General features: G+C 43.2%; 1 protein-coding gene across 5 annotated transcripts in view; it reads left to right on the top strand.

Annotated features, from left to right (window-relative positions):
• Positions 1 to 12,058, top strand: part of ZNF236 (zinc finger protein 236) — a 1,196,152-nt gene that overhangs the window by 244,667 nt on the left and 939,427 nt on the right. For all 5 annotated transcript variants that reach the window (XM_078687874.1, XM_078687872.1, XM_078687873.1 and 2 more), the window contains exon 7: positions 1,403 to 1,543. In XM_078687874.1, the coding sequence (XP_078544000.1) occupies positions 1,403 to 1,543 (141 nt within the window). The remainder of the gene's footprint in view (positions 1 to 1,402; positions 1,544 to 12,058) is intronic.

The raw sequence follows: 12,058 nt of genomic DNA, 5'->3' as shown, positions 1-12,058 counted from the left end.
GTACACCTCTGCACTCTATTTTGCCCCACTTCCCCTCACCCTGCGCCACTTCACTCAACTCTTGAAACCATCTACTTTATGCGACTCTAGTACACCCTGTGCCGCTTCACTCAATGTCATTGCACTCTACGCCACTGCAGTCCACTCTGCGCCACTCTACTCTGCGCCAAAGCACTCTACACCACTTTACTCAAAACCAGTGCACACTACACCACAGCACTCTATGCCAATCTATTCTGCACCACTGCTGTTTGGGTCACTTCTCTCTAGGCCACTCTACAACAATCTACTCTGATGCTCTACTCCATTAAACTCAACTCCATTCTGACACTGTACTCCACACTATGCCACTCTACAACACCCCCTGTATGCCATGCCATGCCACTTTATTCCACTCTATTGTACAACACACTACTCCACACCACTCTAGGACAGCCTGTGCCACGCCACTCCACATTACAATACTCTACTCCACTGTCATTCCACTCTACTACACTACTCCACTCTGCCATTCCACTCTTCAACAATCTACTCTGCTCTAAGCCACACTGTTTACAACACTATACTCTACGCAACAGCGCCTACGCCACACCACAACACTCCATACCAATTCACTCTGTGACCCTCAACTGCACTCTATGCCCTTCCACTCTACAACACTCTAGTTCCTCTATAACCCTCCACAATACTATGTCACTCAACGCCACTCCATGACCCTTCACTTTACTCTACTCAACTCCACACCATTCCTAACTCTCTATGCCACTTAATAACACTCCACTGTAATCACCAACTCTCCACTTTGCAACACTGACTTTTAGCCATGCTGAACAGCAGCCAAGCTGGTGTACAACAAGGCTAAAACATATTCGCAAAGCTAATAGCTCTTGCATGGCCAAGACCTATTGACTTTGGCAGTGCTTGTTCTTTTCTAGCAGGAGTTGTGGTTGTAAAGCAGATTCACCTGGCATTGTTAAATATCATTCACAGCAATAGAAAAATATTTTAGGCAAAAAATTGGAATGCTGCTATATCGACAAGATTTTCTTAATTGTGTGCTGTAGATAATTTAAATTATATCTGGGTTAATTTCATTATTTGTATTTTTGTTGGCTTTAATTCACCAATTATGAAGGCAATTGTGCCAAAAAGGAAATTGACAAGTGGGACACAAGTTGGAAAAAGCATGTTGGACTGGAAAGGTGGGCTACAGAATAAGTAAAGGAAACATGTTTAAAAGTCTTTTTTGTGAACTTTTTATTTTGATGTTAATTTTTGGTGTATTTTTTTCAGCGTTTTCTATTTTTGATTTATCAGTGTTAAAATGTTTGTGGAGATGAAACAATTGTTCCCCATATTGACATACAAACTTGTGTTTTTTTCTTTTCCATATGCCCAACAGGATCCGGATGGTCCTATATTTCACTGCTCAGAATGCAGCTGCAACTTTAAAAGCATTGGTAGCTTAAATACGCACTTTAGCAAGATGCATGTTGGAATGTCTCAGAATATAACCATCTCTGCTGGTGCATGTGAAGACTCGGTAATTGCACTTTAAATCCTCAGTATATATATTTAGTAAACATATGTAGACTTCATTTAGTTTTCATTTTGAATGGCAATTTGATTGTGCTGTGAAATAGTGACAAATGTTAGATGGCTAAATTTTACACCATATCAATATCTTTTATCGTTATATTACTTCCTACATTATTGTTTCTATTTTCCTCCAAGATTTTCGAATGCTGGAAATTGTGGTGCAAAAAACTAATTGTGGGAAAACACCAAGAAACCACCAACCAAAGTATTTTTGAAAACTAGACACTCAGGAAATCCAGAGAGGTGTTGCTTGTGCGGATCAGACCGTTTTGTTTTACACACAAAGCTCCTACCATGGAAGCTCAGGTGCCACGTATTGGGGCAGGAGAGCTATGTCAAGCTTCTGGATCCACTGTGGTGCCTTAGCAACTTGCACATTCAGTATCCATCAGAAAGATTGTTCCTCAATAAGTTAACTTATCCAATATTAGGGTATCTTTCATTGATTCACATGCCTGAATCATTCCCCGTCGTCGGGATGGGAGTCCCCGGTACATAAATAAAGTAATGTCCCATTAGACATACAGAGTAATAGGCCAAAGGCCCCACATTAGTAACATATCCAGGTCCTTTTGTAATAAGGACCAAACTCTAGTAAGCAATCAATCAGCTGCCACCACCCTCTGGCACCTTCCTGGAAGGAGCTCTAGTCCCTCAGATTTTCTACCGCACGTCGTGCTGAGGGAGTCTCCACTGAGCTCTGCTCAGGTTCTTTCAGTATCTTTGGGTTTGAGGTATTTTCTTCAACTTTTTCAATATCTGAGTGAGGTCTACACTGTCTTTATGTCGGATACCCCTAAAAAGGCCTTTTTAGGCCCTGTGAGACTTGGAAAAAGAAGAGATTGCACGTCGATGACCAGCACAAGGACTGTCTATACTGTCTTTATCCAGACAATTCTCCTAAAGACTGCAAGGTATGTCAGACATTTTCTACGAAAACTTTAAAAGACCTTGAGGTAAGGCTTTTGACTTGGCTGCAGATACTTAAGGTACTCTGAGAAGAGTGAAACATCTTCGAAAACCTCTTCAAAAACTCCTCAGAAAATCCCAGAGAAGCTTCTCCAGGACCTTCTTTGCAGCAACCTCAAACGAAGACGCAAAAACAGCCTTCAGAGGTTTCAAAACTTTAGGATGTGCCTGCAAAAGACTCTTCTTCCTTTCCAGATTCAAAGAAACTAGCTCCAGACCCTCTGACTCCACACCGAGGGTGAAGCACACTTTCAAAAAGCCTTTTTCCCGTGCCATTTACTTGTCCCTCTGGTAATTATTCCTCAATTTAATTTTTAACTTCCATTTTTAAACACTAGAAAGGCACTTACTCATGCCGCCCTTTCTCTAGGTGTCAAACGTCCTCCTCCCCCACACACCACTAGTTCTGAAGAAGACCCCAGCAGTAAGGTTCAAGATACCTACGGTTATAGGGGTCGAAACGTCGACTTCACAAACTTTTGCCAATACGGAATTGACAGTGATTAATTAACTGTGTTCTTTATGACTATATGGCATTTTTATGTATGTAACCTGTGTATTTATACCAACTGGATAATTTATATGTGATTTTCTGTCACTTCCGCTTAACCTTCACTTTTACTTCACAAACCTTTCTTTCTTTCGACCCTTTCTCCCACCATACACTCAAATGTGATATTATTTTCAAGAATATTTTTATAAAATTGTTCTGCCGACCTGTTCTTTGTGTCAAATGCATTGTGTTTTCCCAATGTGATTAAATAACATTGGTGATAGTTTTCCTCCGTCCATGATTTGTATTTTTGTAACTTTTGCTTTTGTAAGCTCTCACCCCCCCGCTCAAAGTGTGTATTACACTGGGACCACCTTTATACTTACTGTCTTGTACCCAGGTCCCAGTGATTCCGGGTTTTACCCTTTTTGTAACTTCAGGATATGGAAGAGCAGGAGTATTATCGTGAGGACACTAATCAGCAACAACAACAGATGGTTTGTCTACCTTCAGCCTTGGTCTCGGATCTGTAATTTATGATCTCTGACTACAGAAAGAGGTTCCCTACCTCTACGCCTTCTCCTGCTACAGTGTTGTCACCGCCACAGAGAGTGCACGTACCACCTCCTCCACCTGTTCCCATTGAGGTGCCGGTGCCACCCTTTCCATCTACGGACGACGATGATGATGATGATGGACAGGAAGAGGGTGAGCTTCAGGATACACAATCACACCATGACGAATGGGACGACTGTTATCCCTTTTCCCCCATCGCCTTTGCCTCCTCAGGCGGACTCACCTCCTGAGGATATAGGACGTTTTCATAATCTCCTGGAGAGAGCTGCCCAACGATTCAAACTTACCTATGCCCTCTCCCCAGAAGGACTGTTTCCTTTACGATTTCAAGGAACCTTATAAAAAGACTGTCCTGTCGATGCCCATCATCAACTATATTTGGGATCAGGGCATCAAGATCATGCAAAATCCCTCTACAGTCCCTCCAGTTCTGCCAAGGTTGGACAAGAAATATAGGGCTCCAGACGATGCTCCAGCCTGTCTCATTTGGCATCCAAAGCCTGATTCTGTGATCACTCAGGCAGCGCAACGCAGATTTAAGCACCCTTCTGTCACACTGTCAGCTCCCACGGATAAGGAGGGCAGGTTCCTGGACAATATAGGGGAGGTCTTTTCCTCTATGTCAGCGCTAAAAGTACAAGCGTCTAAACTCACTGGCGCTTTTGGGACGCTACAACAGACAAATGTGGTCAGATCTAGTACCATATTTGGACTCCTTGCCGCAAGAATCCAAAGACCAAGCAAGAAAGGTGTTTTTGGAGGGCGAAAGTTCGGCTTCTGAAATAATAGATTGTGCTATGGACATCGCTTCAACTGGTTTCCGCCAACTGGCTGGTGCGGCAGTTCTGTGGCGCCAAGGGTGACTTAAGGCAACAACATTCCGACCTGAAATACAAACCAAGATCCTTCATATGCCTTATGACGGACAACTCCTTTTCGGTACCCACATTGATGAGGCCCTCCAAGGCATTAAGAAAGACACAGAGCCCTGGGTACCCTTCAATATAAAACCACCAATTTTCGTGGCTCATGGGGCAGAGGACAATACTCTAACAGAGGAAGCTACCAACAATATAGATCTTCATATTCCTCCTCTAACCAGTACAGGCTGCAATTTCAGCAAAGACTGCAAGCGCAGACTTCATACAACAAGTCTTCTTTCCGAGGAAAAGCCGGACGGCAGAAGGATTCGGCGCGACGTCAATGACTTCTCTCTGCTGCCAGTCTCTGTTTCTTTTCCACCTTCCAGTGTGGGACGAAATATTTCCCACTATCTTCACAATTGGAGTCAAATCACAATGTATCGTTGGGTTCTTCAACTGGTGCAGTTCGGACATTCCCTGGAATTTGTCCAAACCCCACCGCCAACACCTCCTCCACATAGGAATCAGAAACATCTGCACGTCTTATTCATGGAAATATCAGCGATGCTCCAGAAGGGTGCTATTGAACGGGTACCTGTCCGTCAAAAAGGACAAGGTTTTTACTCCCGGTTCTTCTTGGTGCGAAAGAAGGAAAAGAAATGGCGACCGATCCTAGATTTGAGAAGTATAAACAAATATCTGAAAAAACAATCATTTTGCTTGGTCACTATCCAGGAAGTCCTACAGCTTCTAAATGCGAACGACTGCATGGCATTCCTGGACCTCCGGGATGCCTACTTTCATATTCCGATCCACAAGAGGCAGAAAAAATATTTAAGGTTTGCTGTAGCGGGCAGGCATTACTAATTCCGAGTCATGTCTTTCGGCTCAAGTCAGCCCCACGCATTTTCACAAAATTCCTTGCGCCAGTGGCTGCATTTCTCAGGCAACAGCATTACCAAATCTTTCCATATCTCGTTGACTGGCTCGTCAAGGCACCCTCTCGACAGCGGGAGAAGATCTTCCAAAGCCTGTCTACAGCTTTTCAAAAGATTGGGTCTTACCCTCAACCCAGGCAAGTCAGTTTTACAGCCTTCTCAGAGGATACAATTTTTGGGAGCGGTTTTAGATATGGTCCTGAAGAAAGCTTATCCATCGCAGGAACGGCAACAAAAACTCCTACGATTGGCAGAGCGCGTGCGCATAAGAAAGTCTTTTTCAGTGCGCCACTTCAAATCTCTCCTCGGAATGATGTCTTCCTGCATCCTCCTGGTTCCATACTGTCGTCTCCCTCTTCAAGAGGCTCTCTCTAAACAATGGATTCAAATCAGCGGATCCTTCGACGACACCATACTGGTGACTCCTCAGATGGTCGCCGCTCTCGAATGGTGTATTCAGCCACACAATCTGCCTTGTGGCCTACCCTTCCTGACTCAAGCATCTCCTCAGGTTATAACTACGGATGCGTCTCTGGAAGGTTGGGAGCAGATCAGCGTGAAGTGGTCACCTCCCGAGCGAAGACTACACATAAACCTCCTAGAACTCAGAGCTGTCTACCTACCCCTCCTGGCTTTCCTTCCCAGAATAAAAGGTTTGCAAGTGCTTGTCACGACGGACAACACTACGACAATGCACTACCTGAACAAGCAGGGGGGGGCACATTCGCTCTCACTCTCTCAAGAATCACAAAAAATCTGGCACTGGTCTCTTCGGAACAAAGTTTCCCTACGAGCGGAATACGTTGCAGGAAAGGACAATGTGTTGGCAGACTCACTGAGCAGAATGCAGACCACCTACCACGAGTGGGAGTTAGACCAACACACTCTCAACAGTGTCTTCTCTCTGTGTGGCGAACCCCTGTTGGATCTTTTCGCCACACGACAATACGCCAAATGCCAACACTTCACAAGTTGGCATCCCCAACAGGGATCTCTGGGGAATGCATTTTCAATAGCATGGTTTGGCGTATTCGCCTACCCCTTTCCGCCGATTCCACTGATCCCCAGGATCCTCAGGAAGATGAAGGCAGAACCTTGCACACTGATTCTAATAGCCCCAGCATGGCCTTGCCAACACTGGTTCACGGAGCTTCATCTCCTCTCCCGGCAAACACCAATTCCATTGCCACTGTTTCCATCTCTTCTCACAATTAACCAAGGACAAGTCCAGCACCCGGACCCAGCTTCTCTCAAATTGTCGGCCTTGCTCCTGAGTTCCACGAGTTTCAGGATTTGAACATTCCTCCGAAATGCAGAGCTGTCCTATCCCGTGTCGAGCAGATAGCACAAACAAGAAGAGATTCTGTATCTGGTGCAGGTCGGCTGGAGTGCATCCTTTCACATCCTCTCCAGAAGAGATATTACCATACCTCCTTCATTTGGCTACTTCGGGCCTCGCCCACGCTTCCGTCAAAGTACACCTGGCTGCGAAATCCCGTTTCAGGAGATGTTATAATGGACGTTCTCTTTGGTCGAACAGATTAATAAAACAGTTTCTCCAAGGCCTGTTTCGGACTTTCCCTCCTGTAAAGTCGCCACCTCCAACATGGCAACTAAACACAGTACTTGCTCAGCTGATGAAGCACACTTTTGAGCCGATACACAGAGCTGACCTCAAGTTCCTATCTTGGAAAACTGTGCTCCTTTTAGCCCTTGCATTTCCAGATGGATCTCTGGTGCCATTGTCTTCTGTCACCAGCAGGCTGGTCAGCCTTTACAATCACGGATATGTGCCCATTCCACGAGGGCAGTCTCTACTTCTAAGGCACTATTTTCAGGTGTGCCCATCACAGAGATTTGCAGAGCGGCCACATACATTTACCAAACATTACTGTTTGGATACAGAACTCACGAAGGATACTGCGGTGGGACAGGCTGTGTTGCATCATCTATTTCGATAGAGGTGAGCCTTCCTTCCTTCCCACCAACCTTTCTCTTATTTTTCCTCGCTCATTTCCGTATCACTTGAAAAAGACTCGTAGAGGGAGCACCAGTTATGGAGAAAGTCACAAAGTCCAAAATGTTCTGAGAATCAACTTCTTTTTATTAAATTGTTTTGTTCTTTATGGGGTGCACAGGACAGCCAACGCGTTTCGCTCCCCACCTTGGGAGCTTCGTCAGGGCAAATTAATCAAATGGTAATAAACAAGCTGAAATATGTAGTGTAGTGTAGTTCCTATCTTCCCAATAGGCTCTGCGCATTGGAATAATACCTACAGCAGTAAAGGCCTAGGCCAGACGTTAACTAGGTCTACTACTGTCGATACTAGACTTAAAGTTTTGGGTTTGCCAGCTTAGCTCAGAGTTCACTAGAAACTTTCTCGAATGTTCAAGGAGGACTTAACTTCCCTGATTAGACAAGAAGGGATTTAGTTTCTGACAACCATAGAACATGACAACTTTGCTCTCCCCTAATCAAGAGTCAATCTCGAGAGTCGTGTGAACAAAAGGCAAATTATTTTACTCAGTCAGTACGTGCATTCTTAGTCTCATCAGAATGTAGAGAAAAGGAAGAGACGGGCGTGTTCAATAAAAAGGTGTTATTTATTGATCAGTCTCTTTTCTCATACAAGAGAAATGGATCGATATTATTGCAATACTTATAGTTAAGTAAAGTGCATACATTAAGAGCAGCAGTATAAAATAATACTGTAAAAACATTGATATGGTTTCTAAGCCATATGATGTTTTAAAATGAATAAAATATATTACATACACATATACATTTGACTAAACGTACTCAACTGGTGTTTCTAGATACGCCTACCCCGTGTACCTGACCTAAGTCTAATACGTGGGCGGGAATAGATAGTTACAGTTTAAGTTAAGTTTGTTTTTGCCAAGTGAATAACTAAAGAATTCTCTGTGAGGGGTTATTCAGTTCTGTACCTGGAAGTTAGGATGAATGAGGAATGGTATCTCTCTCTCTCTGGTCTCGATATTCCAGGCTGCCTGCGAGGGCTACCCGGAAACGCCGGTGCTGGATTCTCGGCAGGAGAAAGCAGCTTCTCTCAGCGCGTCAGGAAGGCGGGGCTGCTGCCAGCGGGGTCTGCTCTGCTCTTGGCTTCGGCAAGTATGGCTGCTCCGTCTCGTCAACACGCGTGTGTTTGCATATGGCAAGATCGGTAATATTTATACCTTTAAGGTGCCGAGATTGACGTAAGGATGGACATAGATACGTCAATAAAGATGTCATACGACTTGCTCGTTAGCACATTCTTTTACTAAAGTTCTCGGTGAAATCAAAACAATGGCCGCAGGGTTTTGCCCAGGTTGTCATAGGTTTGATTTGTTATGAGAACTCCGTATGCCTTATCAGGGGCTGGAGGAATATCGCTTGTCTAATTAGATCGCAAGCGTTATGACCTAATCAGATAACACGTTCCTGTGCCGTAGTGTGACTGCGTCAGATAACGGTATCTGCATCATGGGGGTTTTCTGCCTCATGGGCTGACTGCTAGTTAACTTGTTGGTTTGTTTAACTAGAATAGGGTCAGGAATAGGGGGATCGATTCAGAACCTATAGGAATACATGACACCCACTCCACGCTAACTATGGACATATTTACTAATCTAGGCATAGTATAACATAGTACAACATACTATAGAGTAGTGTGTATACCTTACCACCCCAAAATACGTAAATGCATTTTGAAATTTTCAAATATACTTAAAAATTGCAGACATATATATTGTATGCACTCAAGCTGTAGAATAATGCCAAAGTAATCGCATTTGTATACATTATTGCTTGTATGGTATATGTGAATTACACATGAAATGGTTTCTTAAATACAGAAAAAAGTTTCGAGACAATTCCATCACAGAATAAAATATTTATGAACATACCAGCGGGCAGCTAAAGTCTATAAAGTATCTAAAAAATAGAAATCTTAGTTCTTTAGGAATAGTTTCTTACTTTAAGCAGAAGATAAGTGTCCCGAAAAACCGAAAAAATGAATTTGGGCTTCTGAAAGAGTTGCTGTCCGTGAACTGGAGTGAAAAATAGTTCATGTGACTTTATTATTTAAAGTTGAAGGCCGAATTCAGGGAATGCCGTGTGCGGGCTTGTTCAAAAGTCTCTATTTCTGTTCGGGTGAGAACATCATATCATTTAGGCTTTCGAAAAAACTGTCAACAGCTTCCTGGGAAAGTTCCACTAACTCGGAAATAGGTGTAATCATGCATTCTTGTGCATGATTGTCTCCATTGACATTCTGATTCGCATTGCTGATAGAAGGTCGTACCTGTTCGATGCTGCTTTCATCTTGAACTTCACTACCCATCAATCGCAGTGGTGAAGCTTCCACGAATGCCGTCATCAGGATTGGTAGCCTTTGAGGGCAGCACAAAGCATGAACCTTGATCGGGCTCAACAATGTTTCTGCATCCATCGGCGCATCCGATTGTAGCGTCAGACAGGTGTCTAACACGCATTCTTCTCCGCATAGCAGACACCTCAATACAGGTAAAACACTTCTTTGCCACATTGGTCGAAATGATAGAAACCAAGTCATGTTCAGGTCTCTAAGCCGGGAGAGTCCCAGGATTTTTGATATCCGGTCCCGGTATCCAATGGCTAGGATTGTTTCTTCCCTTGTCGCAAGAGTTTTGTCTGTGACATGGGTTGCCATAACGAAAAATAAGGACTAAGAATAGGATTCCTGCAATTAGTCCCAAGATCAGGGGAAGTCCGCCAAAAATCGAATGGACGAAATCTGGAAAAATACCCAGTATGGCTTTGAATGGTGTTAATGCCATCTTAAATACCTTTGAGACCCCATTGGTATCAGAAATATTTAAGATTTCATTCAGGATTTCCGCGAAATGTACGGGGGAATTAGTTGATAATAATGTATGTATCTCTGCAGTCGTCCTTGCGACTTGTAGATCATACGTTTCTTTTGATGACGAGAGCCTGGTAGGCGTCTGAAGAAGGACTGTTTTCATTCTGCTTAAAGTATCTATTCGAATAGAAGTAATTTTCAAATCGGGCCATGCCCTTGCCTCCCTGTCTGGGAAGGAGCTAGGGAACAACGAGCGTCCACAGCACTTGACCTTCACAGTCGTAGTTACTAGATAAGGAGTCCCGGGCATAAGACTACAACATCTGCGGTCTACAATAAGAATGTAACTCCCATTATAGAGTCTTTGAAAGAATGGTTCTATTTCTGTTGCAGGTGCGCCTTGCTGGTGACATGAAAGGTTGTATGAATTCCCTTCACAGGCTCCATGCAAACTAATTCCGTTACACAGAAGTGTGCCACTTAGTGACATCGCACAATTGTTGCCACTAAGAAACACTTTCTGTCCTTTATTACTGACACATGCATGTGAATAGGGCAGGCTCCATGTTGTTTTAAGGTACCTCTTTCCCAATTTCTCGTACATGCCAGCCTGTATATATTTTTGGCAGTATTGAAACCTGAAGGTTGAGATTGGAATATTTATTATCCCATGTATTATCCATTCACTGACAGGTCGTTCTGACATTGTCATTGGTAATCTTTCTAGTTTTTCAATGCTCAAGATTGTATAATCAGCACCCTTTTGTGCCATACCGATTTGTCTATCAGTAAGGTTAAAGATTTGGAATAGTGACGTTGTGTTGATTAAACGCCAAGGCACATAGCCTGAACGCAGATTTTGTAACGTCCAGCCAAGCTGTACAATAGAACGCAATTGTGACTGACCGTGTTGTAATAACAGTAAGTCTTGCGATAATATATCGATTGCTGACGACACAATGCTGTCCAAAGAAAAAATTCTGGAGGACAGTCATTAACCCATTGTCTACTACAGAAAGTGATTTTTCCAAATTAATACGGTCAATTTCCCGTATTCTCTCTGCTGTTTCAATTTGAGTAACCTTCCAGGCCTCATTGTATGCTGCATATACAGAGGCTGCTATGAAACGCTTTTGACGCTGTTTGCGTGGTCCCAAAGTGAAATCACGCAAGTCAGCACCATCAGTAAGTAAAGTTAGGTGTTGCTTAATTTCTGCCAGTGTGGAAGTTTGCAGCCATTGAAGGCATAATTTGCCCACACTGTAGGTGGTTATTATCCCTGGGTGATGTCTTTGAGGATATCTAGGGTCTGGCCTGGTCATTTTGAACCCCTGTGTTTTGTTCAGGAATCTGTCTTGACAGTTATTAGTATCTGTGGGCCAGATCAACCACTGTTTCCAATCAGGATGTGTTCTGTTTTGGTTTAATATATGGTTTACGTCTATCTCTTCATCTGTAGAAGTGTTGCTAAACATTGTTGGCTTTGGAGTAGACGGTTTATTTAAATCTTTGATTTTGGCTAGGCCAAGACAGGTGGTTTGTTGAACAGTGTCATTTAAAAATATCATTTGTTCTGGGATCATGCAGGCTCTAAACAAAGCTTCTATACCCTGTACTTGCCATTCTTTTGTACCCCAAACACTTTTCAATTCAACATTCTTGTCCCAATATTCAAAACCAAAATTATTCATTTTTTCAAAGAATGAGTCTGAATATAACAATTTTGTGTTGGTTATCATGGTCTTGGTCCCTGTTTTGTTTGACAATTTAAAA

Source organism: Lissotriton helveticus, chromosome 4_1, assembly GCF_964261635.1.
Source record: "Lissotriton helveticus chromosome 4_1, aLisHel1.1, whole genome shotgun sequence".
Taxonomy (NCBI): Eukaryota; Metazoa; Chordata; class Amphibia; order Caudata; family Salamandridae; genus Lissotriton; species Lissotriton helveticus.
This window is presented reverse-complemented; position numbering and strand designations above follow the sequence as displayed.